This window comes from Cibotium barometz, chromosome 60 (assembly GCF_041138505.1).
Source record: "Cibotium barometz isolate CiBa-2024 chromosome 60, ASM4113850v1, whole genome shotgun sequence".
Lineage (NCBI taxonomy): Eukaryota > Viridiplantae > Streptophyta > Polypodiopsida > Cyatheales > Cibotiaceae > Cibotium > Cibotium barometz.
Window position 1 is genome coordinate 21,179,459 of NC_141105.1, and position 20,771 is coordinate 21,200,229.

General features: G+C 42.7%; 1 protein-coding gene across 4 annotated transcripts in view; it reads right to left on the bottom strand.

Moving 5' to 3' along the window:
• Positions 1-2,271: 2,271 nt before the first annotated feature.
• Positions 2,272-20,771, bottom strand: part of LOC147605114 (serine/arginine-rich splicing factor SR30-like) — a 35,998-nt gene continuing 17,498 nt past the window's right edge. For all 4 annotated transcript variants that reach the window (XM_086794249.1, XM_086794250.1, XM_086794252.1 and 1 more), the window contains 5 exons: positions 3,400-3,461; positions 3,162-3,272; positions 2,995-3,022; positions 2,820-2,894; positions 2,272-2,723 (listed from right to left, as the gene is read on the bottom strand). In XM_086794249.1, coding sequence (XP_086650375.1) covers positions 2,703-2,723; positions 2,820-2,894; positions 2,995-3,022; positions 3,162-3,272; positions 3,400-3,461 — 297 coding nt within the window. In that variant the 3' untranslated portion in view covers positions 2,272-2,702. The remainder of the gene's footprint in view (positions 2,724-2,819; positions 2,895-2,994; positions 3,023-3,161; positions 3,273-3,399; positions 3,462-20,771) is intronic.

Consider the following 20,771-nt stretch of genomic DNA (forward strand, 5'->3'; position numbering starts at 1 on the left):
GTCTTATCAACAAATCTAGCATATTGAAAATTTTCAGCTCTTTTACTTACGCATAGATTTGTGTGATTTGCTAGATGTCATGAATGCACACACTTGATTCAATTTTTTGGTTGCACCTGATCTGTTACATGTCAACACTGAGGCTCCATCAAAACCAAAACTCACAAGCTCTCTCTCTTCCAACTCATGCTCTTTGATCAAAGCCCTTAATGATTTGAATAATTCTTCAAAAGTGCAAACCTTAACATCGAGAAGAGACTCTAGGATAGTGGTTATCAATAAATGAGAGATATATTGATGGATTCATCGATCATAATACCATAAAATGGTGACTTTTTAACTTGCATCATGCGTACAAATTCTCCTATATAGTTAACAAATCTAACCAATGAAACTCACACTTCCATTTTTCAAATCTAACCAATGGAACTCAATCTTCCATTTTCCATTCCACAAAAGTTTTATCTTTCTACGAATGGCCTCCTTCCATGTCTATATCTTCCAACCCCATGTTTATCACAACTTCCAACTCCTAACCTAGTGTTTGAAAAAATATAACTACAAACACAAAAATATAACCACAAGTATTTTTTAAAAGTAATGACAAAAATTCCCTAGTAAAGTTAATCCTGCCCTTATGGGCTCTACCAACTGCAGCATCTACTTCCGTCTATTCTTAATCCTACCCCCTACAACTCTACCGACTGCAGCATCTACTTTTATGGGTGATGATTGTGTACATGTCACCTATGGTGGAAATGCATCTCCCTATGCAAACTATACACTGCTCAAACTTTCTCTACAACTAATTTTTTCAAAATTGATGTGGCATAGCATTAATAACATGAACAGAAAACAATCGTTCAAGGTCATTGATTGGCAAAACAAATTTAAAAAATTTGAAGCAGCATTGATTCGTGTTCGTGTTGGGACATTATTGTCGTGCCATCTCAACATCCATTCATGTTTGTGTTGTGTCATTGTTGCTATCGGGCCGTCTCAACACTGATTCACATTTGTGTTGGGTCAATGCAGACAGCCTGTCTCAACGAGAGAGTAAGGAAACGCTTGAAAACCCATTAATTTAAGGATATTAATACCTTAGAAAAACAATACATAATTTTATTACTTAATGGACTTTGCATTTTCCATTCGTTATGGGCCCCTCCTTGTTTCATTCCTCTTTCAGCTTTTCACTTCTCATCTACCGCTTTGCTTACTGACCCAAGAAAACCTACCAATGTTTGTCTAGAAGACATATATTGAACATAAGATCAATATATGTCTGAGATTAAGCAGTTTGTAGGGGACAGAGCAGGGCTGTGGACCACACACTGCTGCAGGTGACTGGTCACAGTTGAAGACACACACAGCAGGGGTGTGGCACTGGTGCAAGCGACAGATGGTGCAAGCGACAGATGGTGCAACGGAGGTAGCAACGGAATCGTGATGGAACAGGGGTGTGGACCAGGCACTGCTGCAGGGGCCTGGTCACTGTAGTAAACACATAGCAAGGGTGTGACACTGGCGTAAGCGCCAAATGGGCCTCAAAACCGGTCACTGTAGTAAACACACAAGCAAGGGTGTGACACTGGCGTAAGAGACAGACGGGCCTCAAAAACCGACAGAGCAGCGACTGAACCCGCAACGCAGGTGGTGACGGGGTTACAGAATTGTGAGACGGAGCTCGATGACAAAACTCTTGTCGCTACTACTACTCACACGCAAAACTTTGTAGCCTGGATACAGATGCCCGCTACTGGTGGCCTTAAGAGCAACAGACAGACTAGCTTGAAGAGCAATAGAGCGAGAGAGACTCAGGTAGCACCACCACGACGAGCTTGTGCGTTGGAGGGAGACTCCATGATGCAGCTAGAAAGAAGATCGTGAAAATTTGAAGGTGGAAAAACTACTAGAGATGGCGATTATATAATAACATCTCAGATGAACGTTACAATTCTGATCAATTAAAGTCATCTAAAGCATGAGACAACTGGCAACCAGCAGACCAAGAAAACTACTTATCCTCAAATACACCAACAAATAACTATGTCAGCATGCATGAGATCATTTGTATGAGAGTACACGATCACACCAATGCACCCTTGATTCCAGAGTAATCCCTAAAAACTACCGAGCACGTATTAATGCAGGACCACGTAATACAATCTGCCAGTCAAAAGTGCACACAATGTAACTACACCAGTTCTATCACATTACAGGAAAGTGACGATGTTGCAAATCTGGTGACACCACTTTACATAGCACAAGGAGATCCAAAAATCTCAACTCTACTAAAAAAACTATTCTACAACAACATGTGTCATTAGTCTGCAGAAATTTCTAGTTATTAACAAGGCCACATAGAATGATGACATAATGCATAGCAACAAGAAATTCAAAGGTATGTAAGATATGTTCCCCCTGGAGATGCATGTTCATCATGCTTCTTCAGATGCTTAATTTAAAAAACACACTCTGAAGCCTAGCAACCTCGGAAAACCTCAGTATGGAAGCACCAGGTGATCTTGAGGCACCATAAATGCTTGCAATAAAATTAGGCCACACCAGATCCTGATTCTGTCCCTTAAATTCTGTATAGCAAAATTGTTCAAGACTTCATGAAAAAAATGCTTCTTACACAAGGAGTCTTCGTATCCACCAAAGCTCGCGGTCTCAAAATTTGTAAGTCTTTAACACACTTAACTTGGACTCCTTGCCTTCTGCAATCAAAAACACACCAACCAAGGGATAAGCCAACACCCAACTAACAATGCCAGCATCCAATAATAAACACATGTCAATCTATGACAGCTTACAGGTGAACGCGAAAGAGAACGGGAACGAGAAGGACTACGACTCATGCTCTGCCGGCTGCTGGGACCTCTTGAAGCCTGCATTCATCCATGAAACTCCCAAATCGCTAAAATTGAGTTCTCTTAAATTATCAGCATTGGTATTTCAATTGTCCATAGCATGATGGGCTTATCTTACCTTGGGAGGGGGCGACTTGGACTGGGACCTGAAATTAACATTGACACATCAAGACATGATAACAGACTAAAAACCTGCATGCTCATAAGAGCTTTCTTGTGCAAAAGCAGCACTCAAAGAAGAACCCACACACTTCTTTACAATCCTGAGTATTACAAGCTTCTAACCTGGAGACCGATCGCACAGATTGTGAACGAGAACGAGGAGTGGGGGAACGCGACTGAGATTTGGAGCCAGATCTTGACCGTGATTTGGAAGGACCTCTACTATTAGAGCGGCTGCAAGAGAGCCATAAAAACCTCTGTAAACCTTGCTATGACCAAACAATTAACGATGGATAGTTTGCATTAGCTTTACAAATCAAGCTGTGTGCACCAACACCTAAAATTTCAAGAAAAAGCACACCTTCGACTAGGCTTTGGTGAATAGCTTCTTCGCGAACCACCTTTTCCTCTTTCTTCTTGTACCTAAAAAATCAAACCCGATGAGCTTACATATGCTTTACTTGCATGTATACGGAGGAAATTTGAAAAAAGTGCCTAATTACAGAAAATATCTCAACAGCGCATCAAATATAGTTGAAAGAAGTGCTTTACCTGCAGCAATCGACCATTCTAGCCATCAACAAGAAGCTGCACATTCTCGAGGATACATGCAACTTTTATGCTACAAAAAGGGCAGTAGTAGGACCCAAAACACAAAGGTCTCTCCCTTGCAAAATACCCTTGTGATTCGGTGTTAACACAGTTTTTGAGACACTGAGCTCAGCCACTTCTAGAACTGCAACCATTGGCTATCATTGCCCAGCCACCCAGCCTTTGCATGCCAGAGAGCCTAAGCCCAGCTCAGCACCCTAGGTATGTTGCCTCGACTATGGGGGATGAGAGCCCGTCCATTTGCGGGATCTATGCACACTACAGAAATTCCCGCGCACCATGCAGGGGCATTGAACAGGTGTGGTGCAAGATGCAGGTGCAGTCCCCTGGGCTATAGAAAATGGCCTACGAAGAATGACAAATGTTTCAACTATCTCAGGCACACTGCTGCAGTTCCCAGAGGGCATGCAGACCAAGGAAATTCCTGGAATGGCATACAAGGCAACCCATTCAACACACAGAACATTGAACAGGTGTGGTACAAGATGAAGGTGCAGCCCCCTGGGTTATGGAGGATGGCCAATGAGGAATGACAAACATTTACACAATCTCAGGCACACTGCTGCAGATCCTGGGAGGATGCCAAAAGCATAATCGTGTGGGCTAAGAAGTCTGAGATATGAGAAATGAAAATGACGGCCTAAACATTTAAAATAATATCGTCCACATACGTTGCAGTCCTTGGGAGCATGCACTTGGCAACATTCACAACAAGGAGATAGACTTTAGCATTCACAGCAGATCCTTATAATTGGCAATTGTGCCCAAATTCTCTAAGATAATGAACTCAGCCCACTTATAAAACTGCACCTACACATGGCCAATTACCGTTTCTATATACGAAAACATGAATCTGTTTTTTGCCCAAGCATGCAGAAACATGATGACGGGCTTGGCCCTGCTAAGCCCAAGGCATTGTTTATGCTAGAAGAGACAATTCAAGGATGCAAGGAATACTTAAAGAACCTTTCCCATGAGATCAAAACCCTAAAAGATGGCAGACCGACTTTGCCCAGCTAGAGCCAAGGCATTATTTATGCTAGACAAGAGAATGCAAGCAATTATTCTGTGCATTCACATGTCACCAATATAGACAAAGGAGAACACTTTGACAAACCATAAGCTGCACTAGCTCTGAAGATTACTGCAAGACAGCAAGCTTTCACACGTACAAAACTAGACATGCTCAAAAACAAAAAAGGACACTGCAAAAGTGAGAGTTCATAGAAAAGAGTAAGTTCAGGTAAAAGAGGAAGACAGAAGAAAAGAATTCATCATGGTATCCAGATGGAAAATTTGACAAGAAAATGGTTTCTCATGCACTGAAGTTGAGGAGCCACCTGATGCTTGTATAGTGATAATTACAAGCTACAAACACTTTCTTTTAAGGCAACAAAAATATCTATAGATCTCTGACTATAATACCTATGGTATTAGCCTCGATCCTGAAAAGGTACAAGCCATTCTCAGTTGGGATGTTCTACTCACAAAGATTCCACTTCATAATGCATTAACAATGCACATTAGAATCTCCTCCCATCCATGGAAACAGTCTCAAGAGTTATAAACGAAACCCATAACTTGTAATGCGAGGAAGAAAAGTACAGTAATATTTTCCTGCACATTGGAAAAACTTTAACAAGCTAAGGAATATTGCACGCAAGTAACAATCTTGTCACATGCTCATTTTCATCGGATGCATTTGTCATTCTGAACTACCATAAGGATTAGGGTTAGGGTTAGACTTAGGGTTAGGCTACTAGGGTTGTGTAGCAGAAGAATCAACCCATGTTGCGAGCTTTAATCTACAAAGCTCTATTATAAGCTAAATGACACAAAGTTAGCGCATGACTTGGTCAACTTTGTTGGCCTACTTTTTCTATGAACAGGACCCCACTCTCTTCATTCTACACATCTTCCACAAGTTGTTTAGAGCAGCCAGCCAAGGAAGAGAAGATCAAGTCATAAAGAATAGTAGATTCAGCCCCAACAGTAACCATTAACGCAGATCAGTGTGGGGCTTCCTACTGCAATAGGTTACAGCACCTAGAAGAGGACTACAGAAGGATTTCTGCTCAGTTCACATAAAAATTCAAGAGCAGTTTAGTTTCAGCAGATCCTGCAAAATTCTATGTAAATATTTCATCTGTATTGAATTCGGTGATTTACACCAGGTAAGGTTGAGAGAACCAAGTCTTTTACTGCAATTCTATTTCTTCTCTTTCTCTTCTCTACATTTTCAGTTGTGTGTTTCAAAGAAGTCCCAAGGATGAAGAATCACACTTCTGTTAGTGTGCCCTGACAAAACCCTGGAAACTAATCAGCTCGAATAGAAATCTCCATTTTCCATTAATCTTTTACAGACAAGGTGTAGAAGACTTACGCGTAAGTGCTAGGGTTTTCTAGAGGTAGAAAGAAGAGTGCAGTGGAATCACACATACAGCACACACAAGAGTCCTAAACTACTACTTTGTATTATGTACAAGAAAGAAATAATAGAACTGAAATTCAAGTACAAAATGTGGCAGCTAACACTGAGGAAAGCATATGAATATGACGATTTGGCTACCCATGTATATATATGCACCAATGCTCCTAGTCGCCCAGTAGTAATGTTGCTAGCGAGCCTTACGCGTAAGTGCTAGGGTTTTCTAGAGGTAGAAAGAAGCGTGCAGTGGAATCACACATACAGCACACACAAGAGTCCTAAACTACTACTTTGTATTATGTACAAGAAAGAAATAATAGAACTGAAATTCAAGTACAAAATGTGGCAACTAACACTGAGGAAAGCATATAAATATGACGATTTGGCTACCCACGAATATAAATGCACCGATGCTCCTAGTCGCCCAGTAGTAATGTTGCTGGCGAGCTGTACCCAATTGCAATGTCATCAATGCCACCTCACCATTGCCACGTTATCCCTGCCATGTGGCAATGCCATGTGTCACCTGCACTCTCCAACTCGTAGGAATGTCACATTCTCCCCTACTTGCATTACAGCTGTCCTCAGCTGCACGGTGTCCATATAAAGTGCCCTTCCATAAAAGGAAAAGATCCAAGCAAAGCTCATCCAAACAGACCACTTTGCGAAGACTCACATTCAGTCCTTGCCGCGTCAACATAGAGACCTACAAAGAAACATGTGGATGACCAACTTCCACCACTTTCTATTTGCCCAACCGTATATGAAAAATCACTACAAACCACTAAATATCATCGGGTAGCCCACGAGAAGAACACTCTAGAGAATGGCCGAGCAAAACTCTGCGATCCAAACTCTAGTCACTAATGTTGCGGCTCACATGGGGCACAAGAACTACTTGCACCATCTCCAATGCACCCTGAAGGAAGACAACAGAACCAGAACAATACTCCTCAAAAACGTTGCACACCAAATATGTCTGCTCGACACATGTATGTCTAAACCACCCATGTCCTGTGGAACATACTCCAACAGTAGGTGCGAAGAGTACTCCTGAACGACCTCAAAACTAAAGAAACCGCAACTTAGGCCAAAGATTCTCCACAAAGTGCAAACGGCAACTATGAAGACTCTCCCTCAGAGACCTGGCTGAAAACTTCCCTTGTTCATACCCATCGCCTGACGCAATGTAGCACGAAATAAAAAAAAGCTAAGACGGATACACATGCATCTCCTTCACACTCATCCTCCCAGATCGAAGAAGCCTCCTTCTTGAACAGCTCCTCCGGTTCTGAAGAAGCTGCCTCCTTGGATTGCTCCTCCAAGGTCCTTGGACAATCCTTCACGAGGTGCTCGATGGAGCCACAGTAAAAACACTGTCCAGTAGCCACCTTGGAGCGACACTCTTCAGGGGTGAGGCGATTCATCAAGGCTCCCCCGCTTGCCTTGTCTTTACCATCCTTGGCCTTGGATTGGCTATCCTTGTCTTTGCCTTTCTATTGCCCATGTCATTGAGTCCCAGACTTGGAATTCTCCCGCATCTCAAGGGTTGTAGCAAGACAAACCGCATCCGAAAGATCACAGGGCTAATGTGCACGAACATCTACATGCAAAGATGGTTTCAAACCATCCACAAATCGCTCAACATGTCAGACGGTCCCTGGGAGCATCAACAAAAGCTTCCAAAAACAAGCGAGATGATTGTTATGGATTCGCCATGTTCCTACATAAAATTCTCCCCTCGTTTCTTCAATTCACGCTCATAAATCTACAAGAATAAACTGTTTCAAGACCGCCTTGAGGCAGTCATCCTCGCAAGTCACGCTCATAAATCTACAGGAATAAACTGCTTCTAGACCGCCTGGCAAGAGTCATCCCCGCAAGTCATAGTATTGCCTAAGGAGGCCTTCCCTTTTGGTCATGTCCACTCCCGGCTAGTTCAGGTGTGACTGGACACAGGTTTTTTCCCCGTGTGAACACACTTATGTGTGTTGGGCACTTTGCCCTAGGCCTTTTAGTACTCACTTCTACTTTCATTTCATATCATTATTGAGTACATCTTTTCCAGCACTCACGTTTCTCTGTGCTTGAGGTTGTGTGTGTGTGTGTGTGTGTGTGTGCGCGCAAGCTAGCTTCCCTGCTACCCAACATTGGTATCAGAGCCTGGTTAGGGTTAGGGTTAGCATTAGGGTTTGCCCCATGTTGCCCTTCAGAGCTTGAGCTTCAGCCTATTGGCATTAGGGTTTGCAGCATTAAGGTTTTTGCTGTTTAGGGTTAGGGTTTTTCCCTCAGCTGCCCGTCACCGCCGCCCTCGCCTCTTAGATCCGCCGCCGTACAGCGCTGCCTGTATCGTACCGCCGCCTCTGCCCCGACTGTACCTACGCCGATCCTCTATCCTAGGCCTGTACAGTGCTGATCTGCTTCGCGCCGCCCCAGATTTGGTGTCGCCTGTCCTCTGCGCAGCACCTTCCGCCCTGTGCGCCGCCGCCTCTATCGTCGCCCTCACGGGCAGCCACCGCCTATGCCGCCATACGACACCTTGTCGTCACCGCCCTATACCGCCGTACGACCGTCCATGTGCCTTGTACCGTACGACTGTACCTGCTCTAGTCCAACTGTATAGTATGTGATCTACCCAAAGCAACTTCAAATCTCAAATCTGCAAGGTTTGTGAAATTTGCAAGCCTGAAATTGCACATTTGCCTGTTAAAAATTGGGGCTTTTCACCATTGAGCCTGCAATTGCAACATTGGCACACATTGGCATTGATTTCAGTAGATTTGGTGCATAATTGCACTAGAAATTTGGGGATTTTGCAAAAATTGGCACTATTTGCAGGCAATTTTGGGTATTACAAGCACATTTGGTTGGCATTGGGGCATTTCCCCCAAAATTTTGGGTATTACAGGCACATTTGATTGGCATTGGGACATTTCCCCCAATTTTTTGGGTATTACAGGCACATTTGGTTGGCATTGGGACATTTCCCCCAATTATTGGGCATTACAGCATTTGGTACAGGTGACAATCGCATTAGCAAATTTCCAGGTGCAGATCCGGTTCAAATCTGGTCTAATTGGCCGCCTAAGAATTAGGGCTTTTCTACATTGAGCCCATTTTTGGAGCATTCGACCACTTAACCTTTGATTTTGCCAAGATTTGCGCACATGCAGCTTTTACAGGTGTCAGCTGATTATGTTTTTCACGGCACATGTATACATTTGTGGTTTGCTGCAGTATATGTATGCCATTGTGGACACTTAAACAGATTTGCATCATCGTGCAGTAAACTTGCAGATTTGGAACATGTATATGTATTTCTCGTGGTGGAGGAGTTCCCTTTCAATCCATTGATTATCCTGCTATTTATCTCCCGCATTCTTACGGTTCTGTTGGGCATTGCCTACTCGTGGTGACTTGTGACAGATTTGTTGTGCTATCATGGCCAACAGTAACAATGACTTCTTTGGAATGCTATCTCAAGAGGACAAGCTCAATGGGGATAACTACCCTATGTGGGCTTACATGATGCGTCATGTTTTGGTTGCCAAGAATGTATGGCTGTATGTGGATGGCACTCAGGAGCGTCCTCTTGCACCTGCTCCAGCGGAAGGTGAAGTGATTCCCGCTCACCCTCCTGCAAGTCCACCTCCTCGTCTTCCTCCTACTCAGCAGCGGCGTACTTGGGATGCTAGGGATGCTTAGGCTCATGCGTTGATTGCTCTCTTGTGCCGCAGGCATATCATTCCGCACATTCGTTCCTGCACCACCACTGCAAAGGGTGCTTGGGATACCTTGGCGGCGTTGTATTCAGGTCGCAATGTAGCTTACCTTCGGGGCAAGCTTGAGACTGACCGCATGCTTGAAGGTGACTCTATCGATCAGTACCTTACGCATGTAAAAGATCTACGAGAGCAGCTCATTAACATTGATGAGGTCTTGACAGATAGCTATCTTGTTCAAACAGTTTTGCCTAACTTGCCTAACTCTTATCAGACATTTGGCACCACTTTGCGGTTGTTGGCTGGCAATGCACCTAATGCAGTCACTTTTGACGACCTTGTGACTCTCTTGCTCAGTGAAGAGTAATCTCGTTCCAACAAGAACAACATGATGTCTGTTGAGTCAGCAATGGTTGCTCCCTTTCGTGGGAATAGATCTGGGCCTAAACCTAGTCCATCAGATCCTCCCAAGACAGAGGACAAGCCTGAAAAGAAAAAGCATTGTAACTATTGCAGGAAAACAAGGCACACCATAGAGGAATGCAGGAAGCGTATTGAGAGTGAAAAAAAGAAGACACTGGCGTCTTCTTCCACAGGTGCAGATCAAGCCAATTTGGCTACACATGTGTCAGCCTTGACCCTTACATCTTCATCGCCTACAGAGATGTCTTTTGATGCCGTTGCTTTTGATGACTATGCTTCATAATCTATACTCCATGGTATGCATTGTCTGGCAGATGCATTTCAGGGGAGATTTTACTTACCCGCATGCAGTTGGTGATGCCTCATGGTCACTTGTGCTTGTTGACCCTTATGCTGGTCTATGCTAGACGCTTTCTCTTATGTTGATGTCTTGTGATGTTTACTGGGAGTGGCTTTTACACACTTGGCCAGTGTTGGCTTGCTCTCATGGTTTTGACATGTCACATGTACATTATTCATTGTGGGAATATGCATCTTTACACTTGCCATACATGCCATTGATCATGGCATCGTTGAGAGTTTACCTATCCTCTCATAGCATTGGCTGATGCCCGCCTCGAGCCCCCACTTTTTCTCCCCATTTTACGCTTTTCCCATTGCTGAATTTTTACTTTTATCAGCCCTACCATTGCTGAATTTTTACTTTTATCAGCCCTACCATTGCTAATTTTTCCTCATCAGATCCTCCATTGATGAGTTTCCCTCTTGTAGCTTACATTGCATGTCTCACAAGCATGACTTCTAGATCCTGTTGCCTTTACACATGCGCGTATATCTGCTTCTTATGCTTATCACTGGTGCAGTTACAGAGCATTGATGTGGATTACATGCAGTTCAACTTGGCATTTGGTACTTACCTTCAGGGGAGTATTATGCAATGCCTCTTGATTTGATGCAGTTGATGTCCACATGATCTTTGCCATGCATTTCTGGTGATGCATTTATGTACTACTATGCTCTAGCATTGGCACTAGACATTGGGGATTCTCCTTTTCCCCGTCATATAGTGCTTGCTTTTTCCATTGGCACTGCAGTTCACTCTTACTGTGGAGCATAGTGCAGGGCAGCATTCACAGCTTTATCACCTTGCTGCTACCCGTTCACACCATTCACTTGAGGAGGGTTTGTTGGTCATGTCCACTCCCGGCTAGTTCAGGTGTGAACCAGCTTACTCACGGGCACTTTTTCCCTGTGATTGGACACAGGTTTTTTCCCCGTGTGAACACACTTATGTGTGATTAAGCGATCAAGGACCAAGTGAGTAATTTCAACCCTGCGCATTGAGGTAAGGGTTTGGTGGGTTGGGACAGGGAAGCACACTATACCCTAATTAACACATGCCTTATCCAAGAAGCCAACGCAGTGACGCACACAAGTGCCAGAAAAAAGAAGAAATTTGCAAGTTCCCTAGACTCTGATACCAACTGTAGAACACTTGTCCATATGTGCTAGGGTTTTCCAAAGCGACGGAATCACACATACAACACACATGAGAGTCCAAAACTATTGCTCTATATTGTGTACGACTCATACGAGAAAGAAGTAACACAACTGAAATTCAAGTACAAGATGTGGCGGAGAACAAAAACGTCAAATCACAGCCAAGTGACCTACTGTACACTCTTGGCTGGCACTTTGCCTAAAAAGAATTGCTTTGTGAAGTCCAACACTGAGGAAAGCAAATGAATATAATGATTGGGCTACACACACACACACACACACACATATATATATATGCACCAAAGCTCCTACTCGATCAATAGTAATGCTATCGCCTAGTTGTACTCGATTCCCACCTCATCATAATCATCAATGCCACGTGACAATGCCATGTGTCACTTGCGCTCTCCCACCCTACCCATCAGCTACTATCTAATGTCTGGCTCTACGTTGCATACTCCTAGGGGTGTCACACAAGATGCACTATTATTTGGGAATATTGCACTTTCAAACATAAAAGCCACTTACATACCTTTGTGACACTAAATATCCAATGTTTGAACGTGATCAATCAATAATCCATAAACAAAGAAGAAAAATTTTCTTCAACCATGCATTCAAAACAGCTTGCGACGTTGATCGTGTCAAAGACAACCCAAGTGACGATGTGAAAGTTCAAGAGCAGGAAGTGGAAGTCAAGTACGTGGAAAAGCTGAATTTGATGGACTTAGGGAGGATTTGAAGCTTGTGCATGCACAACTTGAGTTGGCGCAACGTGCTCAACTCACCCCAAGATTGATAGCCCCTTCTTTTGCTCCTGATATTTATGGGGACGACAAGAAGGAGAAAACCCACGAGTATGTGGACTCTTGGTTGAATATATGGAACACTCACTTTAAGTTTCATCCGTTTCCAAATACCTAGAAGATTGAGCTAGTACAAGGTTTACTCAAAGGGAAAGCCTTAACTTGGTCAAGGATCAAAGGGAAAGCCTCAACTTGGTCAAGGAACCTAAAGCAAAAACCCAAGACATTGAATGACTTTGAGCAACGTTTTCAGGTTGAATTTGCTCAACCCGAGGATAAATATGATGTGCTCGATAAGCTAATGAAGCTTGCATGCAGAAGATGCCTTTTAATGGCTATGCACAGAAATTTCGCCATTCCGCTCATGCTACACATTAATCCGCACAGTACATGGATTTTTGATCCATGGATTACCAATATGAAATCCATAAGAGCCATTGCAGGACAGAAGCTTGTGGCCATTTTGTTTGACCTCAGAAGTACTCATAATTCCAATGATGCCACGATGGTGCAGCGGTTGGGAGTACTAATGCAACCAAGTGATCACGTCTATCGGGTGAATTTGGCAACAAGACATGGATAAATGTGGGATAGACGAGTGTCTCGCTTACCTATTTTTATGATACAGGGTTATTTCGAGTGTCTACATTTTTTGACTTAAGAATCTAGATAGAGTGGATAGATTGATTCTATGCCAAGAACCAAGATGTCCATGTGGATTGGAAGGGTCAGACCATCTCCTTTTCATGATGGTGTCCATTTTTCTTGGTTTTGTGAATAAACCCTCAAAACTTGTAAATTTAGCTAAACTTAATAATATGATTTCCTCTTTGGATTATGAAGTGTACCAGTGTGTTCTTGATGTGGATATTTCTTTACCTTTAATAGAGCTAGATCCATGGGAGACACGGGTACTGTATAACATCAAAGCTAATTACTATGATGTTTTTTTTGCTAAATTACCACATGGTTACCCTCCAGTAGCACGGTGGATCATAAGATTGAGCTCGTTCCATGCGCTTAACCAATAAGCATTGCTCCATGCAAGACGAGTCAATTGGAGGATGAGATCGCCCAACAATTGTCAGAATATCTAAGAATGGATCTAATTCGCAAGAGTAAATCTCCTTGGGGACACCTGTGCTTTTGAAGCATAAGAAAGATGGGAGTTGGAGGATGTGTGATAAAAAGTTGAATGAAGTTACTATAAAGAATAGATACCCCTTCCTAAAGCGTATGATTTGATTGATAGATTACAGGCATGGTCTATTTTACGAAGATTGACTTACCTACAGGTTACCACCACTATATACAAAAATCTCCAAGTGTGAGTTCTTTTTTAAAGGACTCATTTACTTGAGACATCGGATTTCCACACAAGGTATAAGCACATACAAATATCATTTTATATGTGTACAATTCATCTCGCATAGTTTTCAAAGAGTCGTAGCCTACCATGGTATTCAAAAGGTGTTAGCTTAAAAGTTGGCACCGTCAAGCAGCTTCGTCCTTTTTGGAATTCAATGTCTTTCTTCAAAAGTCAATGTGATATCATACTAAGCTAACTCATCATTGATGAATCTCCTGCGACGACGTGGACAAAAGTCCTTAGTCCTATTGAACGGAATGAAAAGATGGATGAAGCTTTTAGAAACCTTAAGCTAAAGATAAAGGATTCGCCTTGCTTAGTCCTACCGGACCGTACCAAATCATTCATGGTTGAGGCTCATGCCAGTGATTATGCGATAGAGGCAGCCTTGTTACAAGCGGTTAGACCTGTGGCTTTTGAGACTAAGAAGCTCTTTGACAAACTGATGAGATACCCTACTCAAGAGAAGGAGCTTTATGCTCTAATTCATGCTTTGATAATTTGGATACATTATTTGTATGGCTCTCGATTTGTAGTCATAACAGACCATGAATCTTTAAAGTATGTACCTAAGTTAAGGGGAAGAAAGGCAAGGTGGAGTGCAAGATTATTAGGTACAAGAAAGGGAGCCAAAATTGATTTGTTGTCACTGCCTTGAGTAGGATTGGTGAGGTGAACCAGTTAAGTTTCACAAAGATTGGGGCTCGTTTATTTAATTTTCTAAGAGACTATGCGAGATCGACGGATATTTTGGTTGATATTAGCAGTAGGTCCAAGACGGGGATTGATGATGCCAATAGCCCAAAGAATCTAACTCTTGATACAAGGATTAGGGTCAGTTCCTTATTCAAATGGATTCCTCTTCTAAAATGGTAAAGAGGATGTGCCAAAGTTGAAGAAGATAATCCTCATTGAATGTCATGATACTCCGTCAGCAAGTCATCTCGAGGTACAACGAACCTATGATTTGGTAAATTGCACGATTTACCAAATCAAATACTTTATTGCCCAAAGATGGAGGAGTGTCTCCAGGACTATGTCGTGAAGTGTCCTCAATGTCAAGTGAATAAAGCTCAATGCCTTAACGCTAGAGGATCGTTGCATCCTATGGATATCCCGAATGGTAAGTGAAAAAGTATTTCCATGGACTTTATTATGGGATTACCCCGATCATCCAATAGAGAACATCACACTATTTGGGACTTAAGGGTTTGAAGCTAGATGCAACTAGAGATTTTTTGATTGATATGCAAGAGAGAAACTATAAGGAGTGATCATGATAGAGCATAACTTTATGTTGATCTATGGTGCTACCCAACCTGTAGGCTACTCATGGTGCTGCGTGACTTGTTCATGGTGGGCATCTTGAAGATCTGAGGTGATGGGGAAAATCAATACCCTCACAAGAAGTGAAGGTTTATGCACATTCGTGGTTTATTTTGGGGCTTTTGGTGATAGCCCATGTAATTTGGCAATTGGCAATTGGCAATTGTATATGGATAATCCAGCATCTCCCGTGGGGAGAGAAAGCCCTCAAAGCTTGTACATGATATTTTTCTCCTTGGGTTAAAAAATACTCCAAGAGGGGGGGGGGGGGCGGGGGGGGGGGGGGGGGGTCATCCCATTCCGGCCTCTAAGTACTGTTAGATGTGCATATATCTCTTTTACAGATTTGTGGAATTAAGTGGCATATGTTTAAGGATGTGGCCAATCTAAAAGTGTTTAATTGCATTAATGGTCAAGTGTTTGTGAAATCCCCATCCTTCTGGCCCACTCCTCTCGGAGTTACATTGGTATCAGAGCCTTGGCTCTTTCACACTCTTGTGTGAAAATGATCTTGTTGGGGTATAAACACTGGCTACTAGTGTAGTTAAATACACCCAACCGATCCACTTATAGCCAATCCACTTACAGGAGCAATCATGCATCAAGGCATGTACAAATGACAAAATATATTTTGGAACCGTGAAATTGGCTTTATTGCCTGATTCTCTTCTATATGGAATTGGCTATTTATGCTTGATTTATGGATCTTATTATCAAGCTCATAGGCAACCGATATGTGGAAATATCTTTTGGTTAGCATGGTCAATTCATAACCTCAGGTCACAGGTCACAGGTCACAGGTCACAGGTCACAAGATCCAACCTAGCAAAGAAAAGGCGAGTATACTTTGAGTTTGCAAAGTTGGTGCTTTTGCTACTTATCATGAAGTGTTTTTGATCTTCACTAAACCTTGTATGCATGTACAAGGAGAATAGTGTGTTGTTTGCCTTGAGATGGTTTCAGGGAAACATTGGTTATGGTTCCCTTTATTGGAATGGATTATGTTTTTGGCTCCCTTTATTGGACTTAACGGAACTCATGGATACTCATGGATATCTCATGGATTGAGAATATTTCTATGGATTTATATTCACGGCCGAAATGCATGTAAAACTTTATATGGCCGAAATGCCTGTAAAACTTTATATGGCCGAAACACCTATAAAATATGTATAGCATAAATGTTTATGCATAACGAAGATATTTATGCATGTGAGTGATTCTTATCTTGTGTTACACACTTGATCCCACCTCTCCTCCAAAGTGCGGTCAGAGTACCAACACGGAGTGCAAGGGGTTTGGTGGACTCCACAACAACTAAACATTTGGAAAGTATAAGCTTTGGAAGTCACAAGGAGGGGATCCAGAACAATAATAGACCAACACTTCAACTACCAAACATAGAGCATGAAAATACAATGGAAGAACCATAAATAATATAAAAACACCGCACTGAGCCGGTCCTCATAGGAACTTCTTTATTCAGATAGACGCTTTTACAATAAACCAAGGTGCGAGTGCATACAGCACCGGATTTTCCACAAAGCATCAGCAAATCTCTTCCCCGAATATCGTCACCAACTCACACCCGCTATCTCTATGTGCGCCGCCTTCTGCTCTACGTTGCCCTCTCTATTGGCCGCCACTTGAGGATCTCGACACCTATACTACAGAGCCCATAGCATCTCTTCTGGCTGCCATTAACTCCTTTCGCTCCCGACTGAACCTGTCGTAGCTCCTCACCCATCAACACCCTGCCGCCACGTCAACCCCTTGGCTGTGGCTCTTCCATGCTGCCTCGCCTCTACAGCCGTCATCCAATTGTAGAATCTCTGATGCCTGCCACGTATTTCCTTCGTACCTGCAGTCAATAACTCTGTCAACACACAACCGTTGTTGTCCGACTAATTGCAAACATCTGATTGTTTTGTCGTTGCCCTCCATGGTGGAGAGAGAGAGAGAGAGAGAGAGAGAGAGAGAGAGAGAGAGAGAGAGAGAGATGTAACAATGCTCAAGAGAGGGACAAACTGCACGACTCATTGTGAATTTTTTTTGAAGTGATCACCAAGTACAATGCCTTTTTGTAGGTTTGGAACCTTACCTTTTAAGTTTTGACTCAACACAATCACACACGTACTAGATAAGAAACACGTGGCACACTTATCTTATCTCTCTATAAGAGAGACTATTCACACATTGACACTGTTATCCCTTTTGGGGACCATTCACACATACACGCAAACGGGTACACAAACACGTGTTCACACACAAGATGGTTACACACATGAGGCTCCAAAATACCTGATGTCACCATTTGGTCTTTTCACCAATCTTGATCAATGTTTTGGGGCAAGCCCACACACAGAACAGAACCAAGGTGACAACGAGGATTCTCCACATAAGAAAGCTAAAGAATTCACTAGTAAAGTTTGGCCTAAAAGATGGCTACACAACATGAGCAACATGGGAATTTAATCATTAAAATGACTTACAAGGCTTATAAGTCGGTGTGTTCACACCTCATTAAAGGTCGCTCGACATATATTTATTATTGGGCATGTAGAAGTGGATAGAAGAAAGTGCCGAGCTCCAGCTTGGGGGGAGAGTTTGGGAAAAGCATAAAAGCAGATATTTTTGGTAGCCAAGCCACTTTTGGCATAAAAGGGAAAAGCACATCCAAAAGGGGAGCAAGTCGACTCTATTTAAAAGCAAGAAGGGCTGTTTTTAATCATCATGCGCATACATCTCCCTGGCCTTTCTCCTCTCAACGCTGGCCATACAGCAATCACCCTCAGGTGGTTTTTCTCAGAGTCCTGACCGTACACTAGTTCTTCCTCTGAATAGGCCGACAGCAACTGTATTTCCTCTCTTTCTGCCATGCGTTGGTCGTACAAGGGAGGCTGCAAACTACTCTCAGTGCTGGTCGTACGGTGCTGGCCGTACAGAGGATTGTTGCCTTTCTCTCCTGTCTTGCAACTGGTTGCATACAGTACAATAGCAACACAATGACCATATAGCAGCCGTATAACTTCCACACGTGTGGTAGCGACTGGCCTTTTCTCTCTCACAGTTCTGGCCGTGCAACAGGCAAGATTCATGGCTGACTCGTGGACTATTTTGGGGCAGTTTTTGGTCAATTATTGGTGTTATTTAATCTTGGCTCTGGATCGAGATATGGGCAAGAGCCTTGTTGTTGCTTTGTGAAAAATCTGATCAAAGTCTGCAACCGCACCTTGAGTTCTTGTAAAAGCTTCTACTGAATAAAGAAGTTCCTACAGGGGACCGACCGTTCCAACTGAATGCAGTGTCTTTATATTATTGTGGCTTCCTGCTATGTTTCATACTCTGTTTGCATATTTGAAGTGCTTGTCTATTGTTCTGGCTCTCCGATCGGTTATAGTGGTATCACATCATAGGCTTTCTTGGAAGCAAAGGCTTTCTTCTAACAATGAGAAAGAGAAAAGATCAGAAGTGGAAACTCCACTGACCAACAGTTTTACTATCGAGCATGGCCAACTTATTCGCTTATGGAAGCAGTCATGAATGAAAAGCATGAGCAGTAGACAGTTTGGTCTAAGGATTTATGGATTCACAAATTTTATCCTCAAAGTATGGAGTTGGTTTTATGTGCCCGTGTTCAGCACTCTTTCCATATGGATTATTGTGGATTATAAATCAAGCTTATAAGCGAGCTATATGAAGATATATCTCAGGATATCTTATGGACATGGTCATGAGATATTTCATTTGACTTCATGACAAACCTGGCATCACGAACTTGACAAAGAAATGCTAAGTATACTTCGAGTTTTGCAAAGTTGATGCTTTTTAGCAATTTACTGTGTAAGTGTTTCTGGACACTTAACCCTTGTATGCATGTACAAGGAGAATTGTGTGTTATTTGCCTTGAACTGTTTCAGGTAAACAATGTTAATGGTTGCAAAGCCTGGTTTATATGGTTTTCATACGCATATGTTCAACGGCTACGGACTAAATTTTTGGCATATCTTTGCTCGAGGATTTGATGGTTTGGCGCATCTATATGGTTATCATTGGCTCGGTGATTCTTGGGCTTTATATATAGCTCTATGGCTCTCTTTACTGGGATGGAGAATGTTTTTAGCTCCCTTTATCTGGGATGCAGTGAACTTATGAACTTCATGGATATCTAATGGATCGAGAATTCTTCTATGGATTTCTATCATTGGCCGAAATGCCTGTAAAACTATCAATCGTAGACATACTTATGGAGAAACAGGATCTCTATGCATCTGATTCATTCTTATCTTATCTAGACTCGTGCGAGGGTTGGTAACCCTAGAGAGTTATTTGAACTCATGCAAGAGTTGGTGACTCTGGTGTATTTGACGTCATGGAAGAGTTGGTGACTCTGTCCAGGGAGTAGTGACTCTAATGAGTGAGACCTTAGATTAGAGTCAGAACTTAGAAGAGTCGGTGACTATGATCATTGAGAAGAGTTGGTGACTCTGAACTCATGGAAGGGTTGGTGACCCTACTCAGTATGTCAACTCATGGAAGGGTCACCGAGTAACTAAGGGTTAGAAACCATGTGAACTCATGCAAGAGTCGGTGACTCTAGTGAGTTAGTATCTGGACTCATGGAAGGGTTGAAGACCCTAGTGAGTATCCGAACTCATGGAAGGGTTGGTGACCCTAGTGAGTGAAGTCTCGTGGAAAAGGGAAACCCCTAGCGAGCATCTATGGTAAACCGCATGAACAAGTGAAGCATGTTAGGCTTGGGAATGCGTATGGATCATAGGAGTGGTGCTCTTATGCAGTCCAATGGCATGGCAAGATGTTTTGTGGCTATGTATTCTACTTATTTTCTTTTGCCGGTACTTAAAGCTCCTTATGAATTTATGGATATTTGCGACACAGCTGGCTCTTGTGCCTGTGTTTGGTTATTACTATAGTTGTTGACTCAAGATATGCCTAAAAGTTTGTTTCTCAATACGGTTGGCTCTTGTGCCCATTTCTGGTTTCGGATCGTGGATCTGGATTCATGGCTTTAATGTCCGGACGATGAAATATCACAAATTGGCAATGCCTACGCTACACTTGAAGACTACTTTCGTGGTATCAAGCTTATACAATTGCGGACAATTGTTTTATGAGACATAGGGGATGTCACCATTTGGTCCTTTCACTAGTCTTAATCAGTGTTTTGGGGCATGCCCACACGCAAAACAAAACCAAGGTGTAAACAAGGATTTTCCACACAAGAAAGTTGAAGCATTCACTGGTAAAGTTTGGCCTAAATTTTGAAAGATGGCTACATAGCATGAGCAACATGGGAATTTAATCATTAAAGCGACTTATGAGGCTTATAAGTCAGTGTGTTCACACACATCATTAAAAGCTGGCCGGACAAATGATTATTATTGGGCATGTACAAGTGGAGAGAAGAAGGCGCCTAGCTCCAGCTTGGGGAGCAAATTTGGGAAAAGCATAAAAGCAGATATTTTTGGCAGCCAAACCACTTTTGGCATAAAAGGGAAAAGCACATCCAAAAGGGGAGCTGATCGA